Raw genomic sequence first — 24,556 nt, forward strand, 5'->3', positions numbered from 1 at the left:
GGGCAAGTCCTGTATACCTTGCTCTGAAAGCTCTGAAATGAGCTAAATAACCTGTGAAAACAACTATTTCTTTCTCTAACTAGAAAATAGAAGAAAATTTGTAAAGTATGAAAAGGAGGAGGAACCCAGCTCATACTTGTCCATTCATACAAGTTTCAGGCTTTCTTAGATACTTGTAGGATCAAAATGTTGTAGTTAACTTTGTCCAAATAATGAACACACAACTGTTTTATTTCCTGATACCCATTTGCCTGGTTATCTTTAGTTATGTAGAACCAGCATTTGGTTATTATTACCATGGGTGAGGACCTTGAAAAACTACTACATATAAAGATCTGCAAGACAAATCAGGAATAAAGCTTAGTGATTTCATTCTCTTGGTTTTGTTGCTTTTGCACAATTGACCGGAGTTTAGCATTTGTGTGTGCATGAGTGTTTGCACATACAAATGTGTATGAAATGCTATTTATTGGAATATTGTAATATTTATTTTCTAAATATTTGTGTTCAGAAGAGTTGAACGTTACTGTTTTAAAAAAAGTGAATTTGGAGAAGCAATATATGTTACAAAACAGAGTTTTGACCTTAGTCTACACCTCAGTTTACTTTTCTTTAAAATGGGAAAATAGAATCTAATGTGCAATATGTTTGCAGGATTAAGAGATGTAAATTATTTTTTAGGACAGATGCCCTCACTGAATTTTACCTTAATAAGTAAAACCTCTTGGTTTTAGATTTTTGTTTTTAATTGCTACCTTTTAAATGACTAAAGCAATATTGCTCTTGGCAGTTTAAAACTATTCCTAGATTTTTAATTATCACTTACTAATCCAATAAACTGTAATTGGTGCCATGGCCCTGATTTCTTACTTTCCTGATACAACAGGACAACAGATATGGAATTAGATTTGGGGGGGTAGACTTAGTTAAAAACAGGATAAACTACAATTATGTAGTTGCCAAAGTTTGCTGATTGTTTATGGATAGAAAACGTCTATGATTTAGACAATTTTGATGATAGTATTTAGAAATAATTGGTATTTCATTACTAAACTCTTCACGTTTTCAAAAATACGGTCTGGTGCTGTATTAGCTAAATAACTTTTTCTGTTTTCTAGAATTAGCCCATTTTGCTTATTCTGATAGCAGAGCTAAAAAATTTTAAAATTTGTAACGATCCCTATGAACCCAACTGGCTTTCTGTTGTGAATGCACTAATGTGTGTGTGTGTGTGTGTGTGTGTGTGTGCATGTGTGTGTGCGTGTGTGTGTAACACTTACTAGTTTGTTAATCCCTTGAAATCTGGATTCTCTCTTGTTTCTTTACTGAAAGTGCTTCAAGGGAAACTAATGATGGCCTGATTATCTCATCTAAAAGCCCTTTCTCTAGTTTTATCTTTGAACTCTGCAGAAACTGGCACTGTGAATCCGTCCTCCTTGAAGCTTTCTCTTTCCTTTTCATCTCTGACATTGCTGTGCTCTTATCACTCAAACTGACAGTCCATTCCCTTATTAGTCTTAGTTTATACTTTTCTTCCTAATCTATTATGTTTGTTGTTTTCATAAGCCTTTTTAAAAATCCATTTGGGGGAAGTGGTTGGGTGTGAATAAGTGAACCAGAGTTGAGTTAAACCTTACGTTTGGTGTGGCCGTAGTCTTCACTGTTGCTTCTTGTCAGTATTTATTGAGCACCATCTCAGTGCCATTGGCATAAAATAGGAATAAAAATTTCTGCTGTCACAAGCTCGTGTTCTACCAAAGGAGCAGAAATAAAATACTGCAGAAATGAGGTAAGTGCTGTAGTAGAGATATGAATAGGACCCTAAGAAGAAAGTGCTTAATTTTGCCTCAGATTTCAGGGATTTATTTCAGAGACCAGGTGGTTTCCGAGTTGAGTCTTGAATAATAAGTAGATCTTTGCCAGTCATACAAAACAAAGAGGTGTATTTCAGACAGACCTGCATGTACAGAAGCATGAGAATTGGAGTGCTTTATACATCATAGAAGATGATGAGATTCACAGTGGAAAGGTATGTAAGGTCCACATAAAGGAATTTCTTGAATGATGTGTTAAGAACATCGTGTGTTACCCTGTAATTGGGAGCCATTAAACTGTGTTAAGCAGATGAGTGACATAATCACCTTTGTTCCCATAAAGAAGTGCTTATTTCTAGTAACCCAGGAAAAGCTAATTAAAGGCAAGTTAAAAGCTAAGCCATTGACACTGGAGGGAAGGGAGAAAAATACTAAAGATACTTCAAGTCTGAGAATCTACGTGATTCAGTGATTCGACAGCCAAAGGTGTTTGGAAAAAAAATAAGGATCTGTGTACCAAGCTGGTTAATTGGTGAATGATGGTTCAAAATAACAGAAAATGTAATGAAATAGGAAGATCAGATATTGGGCAAGTAGAGTTTGAAGTTCCTCTGAAAATAATAAAATGTATAGAAGTCACTGTGATAGTTCATTTTATATGTCAGCTTGACTGGGCCGAGGGGTACCCCAGTTGCTGGTAAAACATTATATCTGGACGTATCTCTGAGGGTTTCTGGAAGAGTTTAGTGTCTGAGTCAATCCACTGAGTAAAGAAGATCCCCTCACTAGTGTGGGAGAGTGTCTTCCAGTCTGTTGAGGGCCAAATAGAACAGAAGGGTGGATTACCTTGAGTGGGGACTCCCGGCCACAAACATTGGCACTCCTGGTTCCTGGGCCATCAGATTCAGACTGGGACGTGCACCATTGGTTACCCTGGCTCTGAGGCTGTCAGACTTGGACTGGGACTGCACCACTGGCTTTCCTAAGCTCCAGCTGGCAGACAGCAGATCATGGGACCTCTCCATCTCTGTAATCTTGTGAGCCAGTCCCTCATAGTAAATCTCTTTTTGTATACCTATATATATTCTATTGGTTCTGTTTCTCTGGAGAACCTGGACTAACAGAGTCGTTCTTTTAATTAATTTAATTAATTTTAATTGCCTTCAAATTGTTTATTACTTAAGTGAGACTGAAGGAATTATGGGGAATTATGATTATGAATCACAAAGAAAAGGCGTAAGTTGAAGGCTGACATTTTATGTATTGATGGTGGTTGGAATTGTGGAAATAGCTGAGATTATGAAAGATTTCCAGAGATTCCAATATTTTAAAGCAGTGGATGCAGATATTTTCTGATTATTCCAGATTTCTGTGAATAGTGAGAATTCCTTACATTATGGCTAACTTTATTCTTAAGTTTCAAAATTACTAAAATAATAAATGCATTATTTATTTATTTTAAAATCTGGTGAAGCAGCTAAGTTAATTGAAGATTAGCTTGGAGACCTTGTGATCTTGTATGGAGTGACTGGTGGGTCTCATTAGTTATATACAGAAGGGGTAGGAGACACCTGTCTTCCTGGATTATGATATAACCCAGTGATGTGAGCAAAGGTATTTTTAATGGAAAATAAATTTTTGAAAAGAATAACATTTGTAAAAAGAAAAAATGAAGTGAGAAGAGTGGTATTGTTTTACATTTTTGCAAATCTCTTTCATGTCTGGCTTCATAGAAGTTGGCCGGATACTCATATCTCCTTGTGCATTGTCTGTTGTAAAACCACGTCATGTAGCCTCTGGAAAACTTCCCTGTAAACTGGTGAGACAATGACAATGTAAATGACAAAAAGTATTTTAATAACATTGCAAGGCTAATTTTGATTTTATTGACGTGAACAAAGGTCTCAGGACCACCAGAAGTCCCCAGGCCACACTTGGGTAGCTGTTGATGTAGTTAAATTGCTAAAGCAAGCAGCATTAATGTCGACCCTACTGAGTTTCCAATTACATAGCCAATCAGTCCCCTCCTGATTTTAAATATGGCTTTTCTGCGTCTTGTAACAAAATTACTTTACACATGGGCTTTTGTTTTGTGAGCTATCAGAAAGATGCCTTTGCCCTCTAGGAAGAATTTGCAACTATTTGTGCAAATAGTGCCCAAGGCCTTCAGGTAAAGGAGGAAATGAGACTCTCGTGTCCTCTGTCCACATACGGATACCTGTGGAGGTAGACTAGAGTGCACTGGAGGGGTCCTGAGCCAGGCTGGGTAGCAAGGAAGAGCAGATATCCACTAAACAAAGTGATCTCGAGGAGGAGAGGAAACCAAAGCCCTAACTTAAATATGTAAATATGTTTGGGAATGGGTCAGCTCCATTGGAGCTATGGCTGGGCTTGGAAGACTCTTGGGACTCAGCTACCTGGGCATAAATCATGTTTATAGAAGGGACTGCTGGGCAAGCAGACATGGAAAACAAGAATAATAATATTTGAGACTGAAGCTTGGGACACCCTGTGGTGTACGTACATCAGAGGTGGCACTGCAGGGTAGACTGACATACGCATCACTGGGTAGAGTGTGTTTTACCCACAATGCATAGTGGCTGAAGAAACAGATTTATCAGTCAGCAAATCTTTGGCAGGTGTTCTTAAGCTAGTCACCTCCCTTCATCTTTAGCTAACTCTCTGTTCACCTCCCTCAGTTTCAACTGAGTAAAATCAAGGCTTCTTAAATGTTCATTTTTGAAAGTAACTGTTAGCCTAAAGAAGGATATACTGGGACTCATGGTTAATAGGGCTTAAAGTGTGACCCCCTCAGTAATCTTAGGTCATGGTGGTGCCTGTCACGTCATTCCAAGCCAAACTGAATCTTTTAGAAATTAAGACAAATTAACATATGCTAAAGATGGAAAATCTGGGGAGAGCTTTCAGTATTTGGAATTCAAGAATTACAGCTCATGTTTATGTTGTGAAGTGACTATAACCTATTATTATTATGACTGAAAGGTGTAGACTTTTTCTTCAGTCTAATGAAACAATGATAAAAATTTTTTCCATGAAATATGTCAGTTGCACACTAAATTTCATTGTGAGACTTAGAGAAGTAAAATGATATTGTCTATTTATATTTAATGGCTTTTAATTCTAGTTTTCTAACTTTGAACACCATAATGCATTATGATAATACTAACATTATGTACAGTCCTCTGTTGCCTGTATCCTGGAAAATTTTGCTTGGGTATGAGTGGATAGGTCCTGATGGTAAAAAAACAACTGAATTTCAATGATATCAGTCTGTGGCCTAGAAAAAAATTGTTGAGAGAATGGTGTGTATGTTGGATAAAGATATCAAAAACATGGTGGAAGATATTTATCAGGAGCCATGTAAGTCTCAGTGGCCAAAGGTAATACTTGGATATATTTTCTTGATTTAAGGAATCTAAATCTTATATTGTTTTATATCAGTTTCTATATCTGTCTATATAATTTCTATACCTAATTTCTATACCTATCTATATTTAATCTATACCTACTATGTATAGTACATGTCTATTCACACGTATAACACATTTTACATGTAGATATCAATATACAAGATGACATGTTATAAACACAGATTATATAGTTACCTGTAGCTTAATCTTCACCTTCTTCACTGAATTCTGAATTTAGTGATCATGTGGGTGTATTGCAGCCCCATTAAGGAAAGAGCAGTTTTCTTCAATATAATTCAGTACTGCAAATGCAGTGAAGTTTGTGGAACTTCTTTTAAATGTTAAAACTTGGATGAAGAGAAGTTGATTTTACCAGCCTCAGAAGAAGGCAACGTAGTTGTCAGCTCTGCGTGGAGCCAGCTGATACCGGGTTCTGCTTGTTCCTGTTTGGCTGGCCCTTGAGGATAGACTTACTAATGGAAGAGACTTTTTCTCTCTCTGGAGACCACAGTTCTGTGAACACCACCATGCTTTTGTTAATTACAGCAAAGCTAGTGTATGGGACTTGAATATGTACATAATTAAGAGCATCTGCTGAGTTTCAGGTGCTGTAGAGAAAGAGAAAAATTGCAGACTGCCAGCATATAATTTTTATGGACAAATAAAATCAGCTTAATGATCATTGAGAATGAAGATTCAGGTTTAATCCTTTCTTGGTCATTATTTTCTTTGAACTTTGTCTTAAAATTAAACTTACATTACATGATTAACAATTTTGTGAAAAAGTTACACTTCGCAGACATTTGTAAAATTAGTTGAGATTCTCCATTAGCAATGCACTCACTCAACACCACCCTTACTACATACCCAGATGTAGCCATTGTGGAGAACACAGTATTTCTATTTATTTCTGTGCACTAGTCGTACAAAAAGAAAGAAATGGGATTAGACTCTGCATATTGAGTAGAATCTGGCACATAGTATGACCTTTGTGTCAGGTTGTTGTTTAATACGTTTCATTGGAGGTCATTCTGTATTAGTACGAGCTGAGCTACTCCATTCTTTGTAATGGAATATCATGACATACCATTGACTCATGGACATTTACATTTTTTCTGGGTTTTGGGTTTTTTTGGTACAAAAATGCTAAGTGAATGTCCTTCTACATATATTCTTTTATTTTTATATACATATTTTACCAAGGTAAATTTCTAAAAGTGGAAATTTTGGATCAAGAGGCACTGTGAGCTCTATTACTTCATCATTGTAAGTCCTTGCTCTTCTCATCTCTTTTTTTCATTTAAGAGAGAAAAGCAGACTGAGAATAATAGGCGTGACGTTTTCCCATTTGGAAAATATATAATATCCTTGAAATAAAACTAAAAATAGGTGTGCCTCTTGTGGAATTGAAAAAACAAATTCCTTAGCGTGTAGTTTAGGTAACTTGTCTTAAAAATCTTCTTGTAATGCTAATTTCCAAGTATTAAATTATCTCATTGACTTTCGTTAAAAAAATAGAGGTGAGTTTAATTTTTCTTCAACCTTTTTCCCCCTTTAAGATTTGCAATATCCATCGATGTTTCTAATTGTGAATTAATAAGATGAAATGATTTTTAAAGACAGAGTCTGTGTTGGGGCCAATGGAATTTTTACATAACAAATTAATATTTTTTAAATGTGTTCCTTTACTAATTTCATAAAAACCGAGCACCTACTTCTTGCCATGGATTAGGCCTTGTCCTTGGCTCTGGGGATAGATGTTAAGTCCTTCCCTTTGATGAGCTTGTGGACGTGTAGAATCAGTAACAAAAGTGTGTGAAAACTGCTGCGTTATTGTCAGTGATCCTGGGCCAGGGCGCAGAGGAGGGTCACTTGGTCAGTCAGGTTGTCATTGCATTTTGTAAGTTCTGGCGCTTTTGAGTTAGTCGTGGAGCTCAGCTGTACTTACTCTAATGCTAACAGGAAAGGGGAAATGGTGGAACATAAAAATAGACTGCATTTTCTACCTTCCTCTCGGCCTGTTCTACATACCTGGAGATTCTACTTGCATGTTTGCTTTGAGGTAGACTGACATACTACCTTCTGTGTAGAACCTGGAATCTGAGGACTTCTTCTCCATGGTCGCTAATCAGGGGGAAAAAAAAGAGTGTTGGGCATTCTATGTAGCTAAGCATGGACACTAAGCTGCGGGGAAAAAGTAACAACTCATGGACATACAAGCCGATATATTAGCAAGATATTCCTGCCCTGAAACTGCCTTGGGTGATAGATCAGTTCTGTGAATTCAGCCAACATGATACACCGTGTCTGGAAAGCTTTCTTACGTTTTAATTAGTATTTAACATGCCTCTTTTTATATTCATTTAATGCGTGTAGGATTTTGTGGTCTTATCACTGGGAAAAAGGAAGAGAAAGGTGGCAATGTGATTTTTCTTCCTCAACTCCCTGGTAAGACACGGACTTCAGGAACAGAATGGTTGGGAGCTAATATTGGCATCATTTGGACCTATGGACCAGCTCAGTTAGCTTCTGCTGTAAATTTGGCTTTTTTGCTTCCTTGTACATACTTTTTTGTTTCATTTCTGTTATTTCCTTTTTTCACATCCTTTTTATCCCCACTAGAATGTAGTCTGCCTTATTATTTTGTTCATTTATTCATTCTTTTATGAATTCTTCCATCCTTCTATTTGTTCATTCAGCCATACTAAATATTAACTACTGTGCCAGAAGTAGGAGCTAAAAACATGAATATGACATCATTCCAGTCCTTAAACAGTTCACAGTTCAGTGAAGGAGAAAAACAAGTAAAGCCTTCCTTTTCTCCTCCATTTACTTTCTTCTCAGTTTCTTTTTCTTCATATTATTCAATCTAGCTTCATATTTACCCATTTTGGCTTACCTCAGTGAATCAGGAAGAAAAGAAGACATTTTTCTATATGCAAGGCTCTTAGAATTAAGTTCAGATAAAGTGCACAAATTCCTTGTTGAAGGAATCCAAATGTGTCCTCTGGAGAGTTCTAGATCTTCAACGTTTCTGAGGTTACCCTTTGATTTGATACTCAAACTAAGATCCTAATACCCTGAGCTCCTGTTCATTCTCATGGAAACTCTGTCTCTCCCAATATCTCCAAGGACTTTCATGGGGGCTGCATTTCTCCTGACTACCTTTTACTCTTATCTGTTAGTCTCCTATAATTTTGAAACTTACTGTGTATCTTGCCTTCCGTGGTTGACTGTCCCCATCTTTTTGTCCTCTCAGGGTCTAATACCTTCATTATTCAAAGCACCTTCCAACACCAAGCTGTTTTGTACAGCCATGTCTTGCTGAAGGTCTAGCAGAGCAAGCATTATCTTAAAATTTAATGTTCTCCATTGGTCTCCCAAAGTTCTGCTCTGTACCTGTGGAGGGACTTCTCAACTGTTTGTCCTCACGTTGTGGGCCTTTCGTCCTTCTCCTTAAAGACCTTTCTCATTTCCTTCTCCTCAGAATTCAGTTCCCATTGTCCTCACTTTCAGGCTGACAGAAGCCAACTTCCAATTTCCTACCATGTTATTTATGAATAAAACAAGGCCTTTCTAGCTGTTTTTTTTTTTTAATGCAAAATGATCCTTTACTTCTAAAATGAATGTTGTATCTTTCCAAGAATATCAAAATTTGCTTCTTTTTGATACTCTTTTTATTTTCCTATTATAGTATTATCACACTTCAGCAGATTTACAAAGTCCTTAAAAGCCGAAGAGAGACTGAGTTATAAAGACTACAGTGATGAATAATAAAAATATAAAAATTATGTAGTTATTTAAGTGATGCTGATAAAAATATTGATAAATGTAAGTTCCAAATGACTTATATAAACAGGCAAATTTTGTTTTACAAAGTTTTGTGTCTTAGAACTGTGTTTATTTAGAAATTGTTTAGTTGCTTCATTTAATCACAGATATTTCTGAGTCACAACACACACACAGAGGCAGACACACACACACACACACACACACACCCTCACACACACACACACACACACACAGAGGTACTAAACTTCCCATTACATAGGAGACAGTGAACTATTCTTATTAAGGTTTAGGAAGATTCTTTTAAGAGTCTACAAGTGCCTGTAATTTAAAAACTGATAACAGTTCATTTAATAATGAATGATCAATCTTGTAGAATCAGTCTGTTGGAAAAAACACTAGAACAGTGGTTTCAAACTTTGCTGTGTATAGCAATCACCTAGGAAGCTTGTTAAATGCAAATTCCATCTCCCCAAACAAGAGAATCTTTATCTGATGTCTGATGTGGGGGTAAGGACTTCACAGTGTGTAAGCTCCCCAGGTGTATTCTAATAAAGGTGAACAAAAACTCTTTTTCTGGGAATATGGGTGGGCAATTTAAATGATTTCCAAGTACAAAATGATTCATGTTACTTAAATTCCAACCACCAAGTGTGGTGTCTTATGACGTTTGTTGACCTTTTCCTGACAACATAATAATTTGTTTAATGAACACAAGCATCAACATAAAGTAATGGTTATATTTTTTTAAGTATACTAATATATATGATAATGATTTCTAATATTTGCATAGTTCCTTACATTAAAAAAAACCTTAATATGTATCTTTTTTTTTCACTTTATCCCAGACAATGGGACTGGTACCATAATTTAAGACAGGTGTCTGAAGGTCTTCCAGTAGATGGACAAGTTCAAAGGAGCTCTGCCAGCAATCAGACTGCTCTAAAGTCACTTTATGGCCTTGTTTTAAATTTAAAACCTGGGTAATGTTTTTGATTGATTTACAGCATTTCAGAAAAAGAGGTTAAGATTTAAAACTCAGGGTTTCTGTTCTAGTTTGGGATTTATTCATCACAATTTCCTTTGGTGTCATAGTCAAGGCATCCCTTGAGAAAGTGAGGTCAGAAAAGTCCAGACCTTTCTGCCAAAGCTTCCCTGCCGTGTGATGCACGTTGCCCTTTCCATCAAGTTACCCCTGTTTGTTCCTCAAATTTCAGTCTATTGATATTTTTAGAGGTTTCTGTGACCTCTTGGCCTAACTAAAGTCTTTAAGTCATTTTTTTCTTTCGTTGCATTTATTATAATTGTAATTATATCATTTTTGTGTGGTGAAATATTTAACGTCTGTATCCCTAGTAGACCATGAATTCCTCAAAGGCAGGAATTGTGGTTTGTTAACTACTGTTAAATTAAGACCCTAGCCCTGTGGCTTGGCATAGAGAGGCACCTAACACACAGTTGTTCAGTTCATGAGTGAAGAGTAGGAAAATGTGTGACTGGGGAGATTCCAGTGTTCCGTATTGGCAAGCATTAAAATATACTAGAAAACTGTCTTTGTTGTATGGGAGGTGGTCAGGCAACCCAGGACTGGTACTGAAAGAGCAGTGTTGGGAAGTCCCAGTCAGTGCACTACAGGAATGTAGGTGGATAGAGTTTGAGACTGCACAGTTAGCTGGAAAAAAACACTGACTCAGGAACACTAGAAGCAAAAAATAAAATTGCAGTTTACTTTAACTGCCTTATATTCTCTAACTGCCTCATAGAATTTGTCCACTAAAACTTTAGGCACTTTGCTGGCGCCTAGGTGGGGATGGTGGAGAGTGTGGGATGTGGCTGTTGGGGGAGTCAGTACACACTGGCAGGGCCCTAATGACAAAAGAAGATTACAGGGGGAATCAGAAACAAATATGACTCTCAAGTCTATAGAAAACACTGTGATTGGATGAGGAAGGAATGTATAAATCAAAAATAATTGATTCTTCCTCCAAAAGACGTCGTCTTTGAACATATCGGTGGGGTCCAAGTGATATTAAGTATTAGTTGATTTTAAAAGAACTGTACATTTTTTTTATACAAAGGGAAAGCTGAGTGGAAAAAGCATGCCATTATCTCGCAATATGTCTGCAAAAGATAATAGTCAAATCGTAACGTCAAAACGAAGGAAAGTTGGAAGATATGCATGGAAAAGTAAGTCAACGCCATGAAAATGACATGCCTTGTAACAGTATATAATTTACTAACTGGCACACTGTGTAGAAACAATTCCACAATTTGAGGGTGGTTCTTTCCTTTTTTATTGAGGTATAGTTGATGTACAGTATTAAGTAAGTTTCTGGTGTACAACATAGTGATTCCCAATTTTAAGATTATATTCCATTTATAGTTATTATAAAATGCTGGGCAATAATCTCTTTGTTGCACTATATATCTTTGTAGCTTACTTATTCTATACATAGTTTGTACTTCTTAGTCCCCTACCCCCATCTTACCCCTTCTCCCTAGGGTGATTCTTTAAGACCGATAATCTCAGTCTTAAGATTTTTTTTTAAGATACTTTTATATATTACACTTGGTGAGATTTGTATGTTTCTTACGTTGAAACTCAGCCAGGGAAAAAAGGAGATGGTTTCAATCTGTTCTTGAAACTTAGATCTTCTCAATGGCACGGCTGAGAAGCCCGGAAGAGCTCTGGATTGGGGATATATCCTACTATTCCGAGATAAGGGCCTCCCTCCCTTGACTGATCACCTCCTCCTCCTCAATCATTCGTTTGTTAGACACTCAAGGAGCAGTCAGTCTCTTGGTGCTCATTGAGCATGCTCAATCCGGGAGCCTTTTCAGAGAGCACCAGGAATCTGCCAGCTTCTTTGAAAGCCTCTGGTAGTGACAAATGACAATGGTGCCATTTGCTGAAACAGCTGGGTTTCATGTCTTCAGATCTTTAATATTAAGAAGTAGGTGATCCTAAGATAGATAAATGTTTCAGCATATCTGTGTTCCGCATTTGAGAGCCTAGTAGTTGTGGGAACAGAATCTGGGGCAAAATGTATCAAATGAGAGTCTCAGGTCTATCACTTTGTAACCTTATGACTGGAAGAGTAGCAGACTATGGCTATTCTGGAACTGTAAAGGCAGAGGTATAGTGTTTTTATGAGTATTAATATGAGTTAATTATGTAAATTGCTTTTAAGAGTGTCTGGTACTGACAAGAACTATGTAAGTGAGAGCTTTTATGATTATTAGTATTAGATGTATGTGTTCATATATTATTGACTAAAGAAATGTTGAATTAAAAGATCCCCGAAACTTTATAACACATTACTCTGACATTTGGAGTTTTTTTCAGGAGAGCAAGAAAATTGCCTTTTAATTTGTTCTTAATTCTTTTTGTCTCTTCAGTCTTGATGCCTACACTTTCTCCCTAGATTCGCTCTTTCGGACAAGACTCCGGCCTTAAGTTGATATAAATTAAATGGTAACTTAGCTCGAGTATTTTTGTGTGTGTGTGTTCATACCTCATGACAATCTGAACATTATAGATAGAAAACTACAGTTAAATATGAGTGGCTTCCAAATTTCCATGAGTGGACTGCACTTTATATTTATGGTTGTAAATCTTGATCTAATACATGAAGATTTCTAGGATCACAAAAAATATCTGGAGCTATGGTCTTACATTTATTACTTTTTTCCAGCCTGCTGCCCTTAAATGCTCTCTTGCAGGGATTTTTTTATGCTCTCTTCACAGGTATGGTTCCCTACACAAGAGAGTCAACTTACTTTTCAACAGAAAGAAGAACTTTTAATGTATATAATCTGAAAACAAACTTTGAAGCACATTACCTATGCAACTCCAATGAATGTTACTGACACATCTCTTCCTACACTTGAATAACATCCCAAGTGAAATCTCCAAATATGCTTTTATTTTATTTTTCATCTACAGGAAACGATGCACTTAGATTTGGATTGAAGTACATTCATGGTTCAGATCACTCTATGTCTCTTTTTTCATTTCTTTTTCTCTCTACAGTTTATCGCTTTTGCTTCTTTATTCTTCATCCTGGTTTCAATCACAACCTTTTGCCTGGAGACGCACGAAGCTTTCAATATCGTTAAAAACAAGACAGAACCAGTCATCAATGGCACAAGTGTTGTCCTACAGTACGAAATCGAAACGGATCCTGCCTTGACGTATGTAGAAGGAGTGTGCGTGGTATGGTTTACTTTTGAATTTCTAGTCCGTATCATTTTTTCCCCCAATAAACTTGAATTCGTCAAAAATCTCTTGAATATCATTGACTTTGTGGCCATCCTGCCCTTCTACTTAGAGGTGGGCCTCAGTGGGCTGTCCTCCAAAGCTGCTAAGGACGTACTTGGCTTCCTCAGGGTGGTCAGGTTCGTGAGGATCCTGAGGATCTTTAAGCTCACCCGCCATTTTGTAGGTCTGAGGGTGCTTGGACATACTCTTCGAGCTAGTACTAATGAATTTTTGCTGCTGATAATCTTCCTGGCTCTGGGAGTTTTGATATTTGCTACCATGATCTACTATGCCGAGAGAGTAGGCGCTCAGCCCAACGACCCTTCAGCTAGCGAGCACACGCAGTTCAAAAACATTCCTATTGGGTTCTGGTGGGCTGTGGTGACCATGACCACCTTAGGCTATGGGGACATGTACCCCCAAACGTGGTCAGGGATGCTGGTGGGAGCCCTGTGTGCTCTGGCGGGGGTACTGACCATAGCCATGCCGGTGCCTGTCATCGTCAACAACTTTGGAATGTACTACTCCTTGGCAATGGCGAAGCAGAAGCTTCCTCGGAAACGGAAGAAGCATATCCCTCCTGCCCCTCAGGCAAGCTCACCTACGTTTTGCAAGACAGAATTAAACATGGCCTGCAACAGCACACAGGGCGACGCGTGCCTGGGCAAAGACAGTCGGCTTCTGGAACATAACCGATCAGGTAAGGCACGATTTCAAACGCATGTCTTTCAAACACTTTATAGACCAGTATGTCTCTTAGGTAGAAGGCAACCAGTCTCATTTTCTGCAAATGTTCATGAGTTTTCAGTTCCACCCCTTCACAAGACGTGTGTTTGTGTCAGGCCTGTAGACGGCTAGATTGTAGCTTTTCTAAGTGAACTCCAAGTAGAAGTCTGCATAGCTGGTCTATAGAGTTTTCCTGCTTTGGTGGGAATGCCCTTTGCTGATGGTGCCAATATTTTCTTTTGCCTGTTTGTTGCTTTTGTGCCGATGTTTCTTTGTTTCCCTGCACGATGTGATGGTATGATATTGGACATTTTCCATCCTTCATCTTCAAAACGTCGATCTCCATATCATTTGGCTTGGTGTGTCTGTCTCAGTTTTATCTCTGCCACCTGGGGCCATGCATTTTGCCCTAATTCACAGGAAGCGGTTATTTAAGAAGAATGGATGTTTACATTTCAAAGGTCTAAACACCAAAGAGGTGATATGGAAGATACCCCTTTTGAAAGTAAAGGTCTTTGTCAGTAATATTATGGAGAACGGATTAAGTTTTCATGGTTCTTAAATCAGTTAGGGACTTCAGTGTAATCATTTTGGATTGGGTAAGGCGCTACGTAATAACCAGCCCAGCATTGTTCTGGGAATCGATGACCGGCTTTGGCTAATCAATGGCTAAGTTGAGTTTCTCTGTGGATTTCCTTTTTCACGCACTCTGCGCTGGGCTCTATTCCCTCCCAGAACTGAATTTTGGATGATGTACTTCTTGAAATTAGCTGAATCCTTGCTCCTCTCTATTGCCGTAGTTAACCTAGAGTTGATTGTAAATTGACCTTCAGTTTGCCAAAGCTGATAGTCAATGGTGTCATCTCTAGTCTATTACGTCTGGTACAGATGAAATATTTTGTAGATCACACAATTTAATTAGCTTTTTTTGTCCCCCAGGAAAAGTTAAGATCTATGCGTTCCCTGTAACTTAGATAGGTTTAATCTTTTCTTGTAGAAAAATGACTTACGACAATCCCATGTGAATAATTTTGCATAAATTTAGAAATAACACCAATTAAGCAAAGCAAACAAGCCAGCAAACAAACAAGGCAAATGACATTTTCATAGGTTCCCTCCTTAGCTTCTAGAGGTTATTATGGGATAAATGGAAAAGAAAGTGGCTTGGAACTGAATTGCTTTTTGAAAGATTTTATTCACAGGCCTGCTGTTTATTTAGTAGATTGCTTTGCAACTTCTGTCAGTATGCATCTGAGAGCTGTTATGCTGGGAATGTCGTTACGAAAGATGGAGTTTAGGTGATGCTGCTGCTCTCATGAGACCGCTCTCAGAGGACCTGTGCAGAGCCCTTATGAAGGGCATAGAAAAGGAGGACACGCTCTCAGCCTGGATAAACACTGTTACAAGCTAGTATCCAGGCTGATAGGATGTGAAAGTCTTTGGCAAGCATGTAGAAATAAATAGCTATTTCAAGGACATCTGGAGAAGTTGATCTTGTTCCATTGTTCTGCTCAAAGATACTGTGTCACTTCAAAACAGGGAAACTGGACACAAAATTTGTGAGCTTTGGTGTTACTTTGATTACGATTTTGGGGGGAAATTACTTTCAGGAAATAGCAAAAGCATATGTCTTAAAGAGGGGCAAAGACAAATACTTACTTAGAAGCTTTTCCTTCAGTGGGCTCCATTTTCAAAGATGCTTATTCACAGTAGCTAGATAGCATGTCAAAAACCGAAAGATAAGAATTCATGTGCTACTTCATTATCACACTTAATTTGGATTCATGTTAATTTCGTAGAAGTCAACGTCCTCTTAGATAAAATCTAAAATGAAATGAAAATTTCCCAAACAACATTTCTCTCCTTTTCAATACATTTCCATTTTGCTCCATGTAAATTTTTGTAACGAGTGATGAAAATTCTTTTCCTTACCATGATGTGATTATTGTTTTTTTGTATATCGAGTGACTGCACTATGGACATTCGGCGTAAACTCTTTGTCCTGTCTCATTTCCTCATCCATCACTGTCTGTCAATGGGCCTGGTGCTGTGACCAGTGTTATCAGGTGACGACAGTACAGGAAGTGAGCCGCCATTATCACCCCCAGAAAGGCTCCCCATCAGACGCTCTAGTACCAGAGACAAAAACAGAAGAGGGGAAACATGTTTCCTACTGACGACAGGTGATTACACGTGTGCTTCTGATGGAGGGATCAGGAAAGGTAGGCGTGCATTTAATCAGATCCTAACAGATGACTTAACAGTTAAGTGCTGCAAATCTATGCAGTGATGTAAAGTGCTCTTTTGTCATTTTCTACAAACAACTGCACGTGGTGCTGTCTCCCCCTCATCGCATCTTCCCTCATGAACATGTAAAATACATATCATAACAGCCTACTTGACTGTCACATCTGGAAGGCCTTTCACCCTTCTTTCTTATTTTATTTTTCATGTGTCTATAGACAGAATTCGAATGGAGTATTTAGAAGCTGCCACTAATCTATTTTAATATATATGTACTCAGCCATCTTTGGAAATTATCCTTTTTCCTACAATGCATTAAACTCATTAATTGGCTCTCTGCATATAATTGATAAGTAATTGATAATTATAAAACAATAGTGAGGCTTCCCCCCTCCCCCAAGTAAAGCATTAAGCATACTGTCAGTCTCTTATCCAGTATTTGGGCAATTTTTCCCAGTGGTTTGTCTGACTGTCAGAAGGTTGCAGGGGTACAAGATCCTCAGCCAGGCAGAACAGTATATCCCGTCACGGCTACTTACGTATTTGCAAAATGTACTTAGAGAATTTCTCTTCAGAGCAATAATAATTTTAAGTCTATTACTATTTTTTAACTGACACTGAACGGTCTCTGGCACATAGAAGACACTCAATACATATTTGTTGAGTGAATAAACTGTACTGGGCAGCCACCCTGGATAGGGATTATAGCCGGATACCGACTCCACTCCATCCCAGGGTTTCGTTTTCCTGGGTTGTGCCACCGTCTATGACTGTTCCTTAGGTGCTATTATTTTGGCTTTGTTTTTGTTTTCATAAACCATACCGATCTGACAATTGGACCCTTTCTCTCCTCCTTAAGAAGTCGTTTTGTGACCCTTGTGACCCGCCCTTGTCAGAGTGCTGGTATTTTCTTAGATTACCTCGGTAATTCCAGTTGCTTTAGTGCTATGGTTATTTTTCTCTCTTTATTGACAGAATAGGGAAAGAACTAGGTATAATAATTTCCTATGCAGTTGTCTGCATTTGAATGAAAAGCCTCTCCAAAACTCTCATGTTAGTGTGTTTTAAAAATATTGTGCTTATTTGCTATTCATTGCAGTTTCTCCCTATTGAATAGTTTACCATTTTAAGCCTCAAATATTTATTTTGTGTTGCCTGCTTTCTTCGAAATAGCTCATTATTGCCCATGTTGTGCTTCTCTTTCATTTCTTCTGAGCACTTTATATTGTTCTTTCTGTTTCCATTCCTGTGGGTCTCAAAAGAGAAGACAAAGGACTCTTCTCTTGTTTCTTTAATATATAATATTTTAAATACTTCTTCATTCCAAGTCCTTGCGTGCTCTGCATCTGTCTCTTGTACCAAAATGTATTCCAATTATCTGAATAGGTTTATTTGTTTGTTTTCTATTTTACATTTAAATACTCTGTGTCAACAATTTTTAATTTTATAAAGATAACTAATATCCTCGCATAGTACTTCAGCAAAATATATGTACATATTTTAAATCATAATATCTAACAATATTTTATATAGAACATATTTTAAGTGCATTGTAATCCTAACTCACTATATATGTATATACATATACATCCATATGTGTATATATGTATTTTTATGTAATATGTGGTTAAATTTATATATATTTTGCACATCATTCAAAAAAGTATCACATGTAATATTTATACTAAGTTTACAAGTTTAAGAATCTAGCTAGAATTCTTCCATGTTAGACAGTGTTTTGAATTTTAAACTGTCAAAGGGGGGGTCACATGAAAAAAGACTGCAAATTATAAAGCATTATGTAAATAGAGAGTTTTTCTGTAAAATGGCAAAGTTTCATGAGCAAAGCAATTAATAAGATATTTAGTTTACATGACAAAATTATGCAATCCTTTTTCAAAAATACAAATTCCCTCTATCAGTCAGAGCATCTTCGAAAACTCATTTGTGAACTTTTTATTCTTTGTCATTTTTCACCATAATCCATTTTTCTTTTTCATTGTGGCTTAACTTCCACAAATTTGTGTTTTTTCCCTAAGTCTGGTAATTTTTCTGGCTAATTTCACTTAGTCTCCTCAGTGTCTAATCTTGTCATGTCTATCAGAAATGCATTCATTTCTTCTCCTATTTCCTTGATGTAGATTACAGATGTCTCTTATTACTCCTAGTCAGATATTTATTTCCTACATGATTTCTTCGTTACCTTTCACACTGGTCTCTATATGATCTGATTTTAGAGTTATGAAAATTCTCCTCTACATAGATGAAAAAAAGACTGGATTTATATTGGATTCTTTTTGTATCAACAAATAGAAATGTAGTTGGGCATACATTAAGAAAACATATGGATTCCCTAAAAAGAGTGAATTCCTGGAGGTGAGAACCTGTGTTTTTATTTATACAGTAGTTTTAGGAAATCATATTACATAAACACAAACATACCCACTAATAGTACATACATAGGTAGTTTCAGTATTGTCCCAAGCAAATGTGTGCTCTTAAAAACTGTGTAAAATGTATACCATGTGTTTAGATGTTAGTTCAAATTAGGTTCAGTTTTGTTACCGTGAATTGTATTTTCAGTCAGTCATTCCATTTAGTGAAAGTTCAATTAGGCAAAATTTTGTCAAATTTTCTAGTCATAAAAGAACCTGCAGAATAAAGAAAGAATATAATTATATAGCTAACTTATAATTTTACTAATTAAATACTTGTTACTGAATTATAAGGAAAGCCTTCTCAATGAGTTATTAAAATAAAAGGACCTATAAACAGAATGAATAATATTTATATTAATAACTATAATTCAGAAAAGCAAACATTTAGAATGGCAACCAAGATTTACATGCAAGTAGCATGATTAATATAAATTGACAAACAGATTTTTACCTTTTGGAGGTCCTGTGGGGAATGTGGCAATTGTAGGGAACAAGTAAATTTTTATAAGGATGATTTGTAGGTATTAGCAACCTCTTTGGTTCGTGCATATTCACTAGTTTGCTTTTAATCAAAGCCAGTCAAAGCCAGTGTTTATAGTCTAGTTTACATTTTTAGGTTACACAGTCAGCTTGGATAAATGATTCTTTCTACAATTTCCAAAGTTACATTTCCAGCTGCATTACAGAAGAGCAGTGGTAGCCAGCCCTTCAGGCATGTGAAAGTCTCTATGTAAGGATAAACGACCTGCAATTCTTTTTTAATTATTTAAGACATTCTCCCATTAACTATTCCATCATCCATCAGAGTAGAATGAAATACATACCACCTCCCATTCTTTATTGCTCAAAATACTAACAAAACATCAGCAGATAATTCTTCCATTTGCAGAAATTTTGTCCTAGAGAACTTTACTATAGTTGATGGATGGCATAAATTTCCACCTACAAAATCTCAAAGAAGACATCTAATCTGCTGAAAATGTGTGTATATAGAGAGGGGGTCCTGTTACCCTACAGTAGGACTATTATTGCAATCTGTATCCTTATCTGTCTCAAATGCTCACAAATCAAATCATCACTAAGTCACTTAAACCACTTCTCCCCTTCCAGTGAGGGGAGAAGAGAGAGCATTGGCTTCTTCCCCAGGAGTTCCATAAAAATAGAGAAGTAAAGAAGTAGCTGGGAGGGACAAGAGGAAACAGAAGACCCATTTTCTTTTTTATATACAGTCATCAAGCACGCTGAGGGCTATCAGAGCCCAAGGAGTGTGCAGTAGTCTAAGGAGACGAAAATTGTATCTACTTGCTCGATTTTGGCTGCCCTACAGAGACTTTCATCTTGCTGATCTGCAACACTGTTTCAGTGGGGCTATCAAAACATTTATGTGCTAAGCTGTATAATATGACTGCTTTTCCAGTCACTAGTTGCCCTGCTTATAAGACAATTTTATGTCTAACTTTACAATAGGTGCTCCCTACCTCATTTAACTGCCTCTAATCTTTTCTAATAAAAAATACCACAATATATGACTCCCTCCAAAGGTGACCTCGATGGGGTGTTGCTTGAGTAGCTAAAGCAATGGGTTCAGTCTTGTGGGAAGGACCTTTCATTCTGTAAGTCCCTGACTATCATGAACAAAAGGTTAGAACGCAAGATAATAGAAAGGAAAGGTGAATTAAGATCAATTTGTTCTCAGTTCCTGGCAGGGGAGAGTCAGCTGAAAATATATAATCAAAATCAGACTTTAATTTACTGAAATTATGACTCAATTTATACTCATTGATTTTCTTTTTTTCTTTTCTTTTCTTTTTTAATCCAAGGGATTAGAAATGGGCATTCATTCTGCATCATCTAGATAATGGCATCAAATGTCATTATTTAGGAATCATCCTTTTAATCCCATAAAGCTGGAAGATTACATATGCTAGAAAAAGGGTTGTCCACTTAAGACTGCTTTATTAGCTTAGCAAATAATAAAAAAATGGAAAGAGAAGAAGTAGCTTTTTTTTTAGGAACATATTCTGAAATTTAAAAATATTAGCCAAATTTATATCTTACTTAAATTGCTTTGCCTAATTCTTAAAAGATTTCTAATATTGTATATGCTGAAATTACATTAATACAAACTATGATCTGGGAAAGAATAGATTTTGAAGTATTGCAGCAGTAATTTGTGTTAGCTGGTTAAATCTTTCGGGAATGACAGCTACAGTGAGCTTCTTTTTTTTTTTTTTTTTTTTTTTTTTTTTTTTTTTTTAGAGTTGTAAATTGTCTCCATATGGAACTCTTTGTAAACAAATTCTCCTTTGAGCTCAAAAATAGCACTTTTGATTACCCTGCATGATATTGTTTGTCTGTGTCTATTTTCTGGTTGAATTCAACTGATGTCTGTGCATTTTTTCATAAAAGGATACGAAAAATCTCGAAGCTTAAACAACATAGCGGGCTTGGCAGGCAATGCTCTGAGGCTCTCTCCAGTAACATCACCCTACAACTCTCCTTGTCCTCTGAGGCGCTCTCGATCTCCCATCCCATCTATCTTGTAAACCCAACTGCATCAGTCGGCTAAATTGTCTTAATTCAAGCACTGTTTGCCCCATAATGGAAATAATTAAACGTAGAGTTACGCCAGGTTCCATTCATACAGTATAAATCCTGCATGATAATACTATCTGAAGTCCGAAATGCCATCCGGATAGCTCACGAATCTTATCCTGGCTTTAATGATTATCTAAAATAGCGCTACTACTTCTCCAGAATTAATTGCCCTGTTCTCCTTTTACGATAAAATGATAGCGTCAGATATTGGCCAGTACCCTAGTAAATAAACTTATCTTCAGGGAGATAACTTTAAACCAGTGTGCTTCCAAATGCCAATCACTTCATGGGAACTTCATTTCTTGTGACTCTTTAAACCATTCGGAAGATGTCTGGGATTCTATTCTGATTGCACACAACATGACTCTGGTCAGCTCATTTGCATGGACCATCTTGTCTCCATCACCTGAAAGCAGTGTCGCAGAGCTCGGGACCGTGGATGGCCCGGGATGGGTGTCCTTGCATCGAACCATCCTGCTGATGTGAAAGCACTGATCGACTGTTCTGCATGTTGGATTGTGGGGCAGGGAGGGCGAGTTTCTCCTTGACAATTTTTTTTCCCTTATTCTTTGAAAGAAATATTTGTTTTGAATAGTTTAACTTCTTGATTGATATACTTTTTTTTTTTCCCAAAATGCTGTATTGGAGTTCTGAATGTCTCTGGTTGTTTGCACACAGATAACTGCAAAGAGGTTGTCATTACTGGTTACACGCAAGCCGAGGCCAGATCTCTTACTTAATGGCTTGGGAAGGCACAAAACATGAGAGAAAGGTAACTGCCAGCCAGGCTTGCATTGTTTAGCTAGGAATTGCTGCTTGTAGGGACTAGACTCTTTTTTTTTTTTTTTAATACCAGGATTTGTCATCATTTTCAGAGGCAGAGTGCCAAATAGCACTCTAAAGCTCTTGCCTTTTTTTAACCCCCTTCCTTTATTTTTATTTACTATTATTTTTGCAAACAACAAAGAGAATTGTTGTTCACAGGAAGCTTTCTTGACCAGCCTTAAATTTCTGACTCACAGGATTGATCGGATTTTCAGGCAGTGTTTAATTAGGTGCTTTGTCCTGTATGTCGTTCTGTCCGTCTGTCCTAGCTCCCTGTCTTAAGTGTATATGCCATCTGTCTCCATGAAGCACAGAAATGCCTTGATAAGGTGTTCATGATTTTAGGACTGGGTCTTCTCCCCTGCCCCTTGCCTTCTTTGCTACTGGGAACAGCGTCTCTGCTTTGTGTATACACTAACGTTGCCCCGTAGACTACCTGAGTTAATCAGTACTGTGAATCGTTTTGATGAGCAGGATTTGAGCAGCAGCGTCACCATTGCCTTTGGTTGCCTGCTGCAGTGCCAGTTTCTCCTACCTAGCAACCAGAATCTATTACCACACTCCAGTGAAACCCCTAGGGTGTCTTATTCAGTCCAAGTGGAAGATATTCTGTTTACACATCCCTACAAATGCAACAGCAGTAGTGTGTCTGTTGTATCGGGCATGAGAGGAAAGAAAAATGCCACGCCATAAACTGAGAGATAAACAATATTCCTAAGGCATTTAGGATCCTTGAGACTGCTAATTCCTAAATCTCATGGTTATTTTTTTTGTTAGGAAGACAATTGTCACTTCTATGATTGGCCACATAACATGTACTGTTTTATATCCCCAAGTCCTAGAGCATGACCTGCATGTCAGAGATCTTGTACAGCAATGTATTTACCCAGACATAAACATCTGATATTTAGAGATTCAGTGATCTTTTGATAACACCACACATAGAAAGTTATAATTACACACAGCTTTCTGGTAAAGGAATTAATATACTGTCTGGTACTGCTGTTATTGACTGCAGTGTTGTACAGAATTTATCATGGATTTTTGACTGCTGAAAAAGGGACAGTGGAATTTAGCCATACCAAGGACTGTGCTGGAAACAGACTTCTGCTGCTGAACGTGCCCTGAGGTAACCAGGTTGCACTTGGAAGAGATCTCCGCGTCTTCATGAGGCACTTAAAGCTAATTATTAAAGAACTGTGGCTGGAACTCATTTGGTGCTCGCCATATGAGTGGTCTGCTCATGGACTGGCCAGTGTCCATGAAACAATTGTAAATACCAACGTGTGTGCATGGGTCAACAGCTTTGGCCATCTCACACCAAAGCAAGCCAAATTCATGATCCACATCTCTGGAGCTTCAAGTAAGGCGCACACCTGTGTGAATTACCCCTCATGGACCCGCAGTAGATTGTGCTGTGAATCATACAAAGCAGTGATAATTGGTGTCATATAGATCTGTCTTAATTTCCCTTATCTCTCCTTCGTTGGTTGGATCCATGAACACTGACCTGTACCATTTTTTAAATAAACTGCTTATACTATGCGCTTGTCATATTATGTTGTGAAATTTTCAGTGCCTACTTATTAAAGCTGACCTATTTTTAGTCCCACATTTGTTTAGTTCTGAACAATTGTCATGACTTAAAAATACTCACTAATATTATTCATAGTTTAAGTCCTTTTGTCATTGTTACCTCAATTATAAATATTACAAAAAATAAAATTCTGGCAGTGAGAGTATTTTTTTATTAAATGATCAAGGAATAATGTCCGTATATAGTAGACTATTAATCAAATTATATCCTAAAATGTATATTTTGCATAAAAGAAATATTCTTCAATTACTTTTTTGTGGGTTTTGTGGCAAATGAAGCTTGTACTTGTCTTTAAAACTGTTGCAGTTGAAACTGTATAAAAATTCCTCATCTTGCTTAATCAATATTTCCAGAATCTATTAATTCCCCTGGGATTCTGAATATAATTATATAACCCAGTTATGAACCCCTGTACCGTGGACCTTTTGTGAACATCTTGAGGTGCATGCACAACCTTGGTGATAACCAATGGAAATGTAACTAACTGAAATAAAGAATAAAAGGCCAATAAGCTGGGGATAAACTCGAATCTGCTCTGATTAAATTATTCATATTCTTTCCTTGACTCTTCTCTTTGTTTTGGAGTTTTCAACAGGCTTTACTATTTTTATGCATTAAGATACCAAACCAGACACTCATAAATAATAAAGAATTTGAGATGAAATGATGTGTAAACATACATAGCTCACATTTTCATTCAAGTCGTAGGTCTGTATTCCTCTTCTAAGTGCTTTGCCTGCCTGAATTTCTCTTCTAATTTCTGAGATGGCAAAATTATTCATTATTATGGGATTCAATTTTTATCTGGCATTTTATGAGTAATACTTACACTT

General features: G+C 37.1%; 1 protein-coding gene across 7 annotated transcripts in view; it reads left to right on the plus strand.

Moving 5' to 3' along the window:
* Positions 1 to 24,278, plus strand: part of KCNC2 (potassium voltage-gated channel subfamily C member 2) — a 174,855-nt gene extending 150,577 nt beyond the window's left edge. For 2 of the 7 annotated variants that reach the window (XM_072973382.1, XM_072973383.1), the window contains 3 exons: positions 13,068 to 13,995; positions 16,079 to 16,243; positions 21,113 to 24,278. In XM_072973382.1, coding sequence (XP_072829483.1) covers positions 13,068 to 13,995; positions 16,079 to 16,243; positions 21,113 to 21,249 — 1,230 coding nt within the window. In that variant the 3' untranslated portion in view covers positions 21,250 to 24,278. Of the gene's footprint in view, positions 1 to 13,067; positions 13,996 to 16,078; positions 16,510 to 21,112 lie in introns of those variants that run through there. The other 5 variants (XM_072973384.1, XM_072973387.1, XM_072973385.1 and 2 more) reach the window with 5 other exon arrangements.
* The last annotated feature ends 278 nt before the right edge of the window (positions 24,279 to 24,556 follow it).

The sequence above is a fragment of the Vicugna pacos genome, chromosome 12 (genome assembly GCF_048564905.1).
Source record: "Vicugna pacos chromosome 12, VicPac4, whole genome shotgun sequence".
Classification (NCBI taxonomy): Eukaryota; Metazoa; Chordata; class Mammalia; order Artiodactyla; family Camelidae; genus Vicugna; species Vicugna pacos.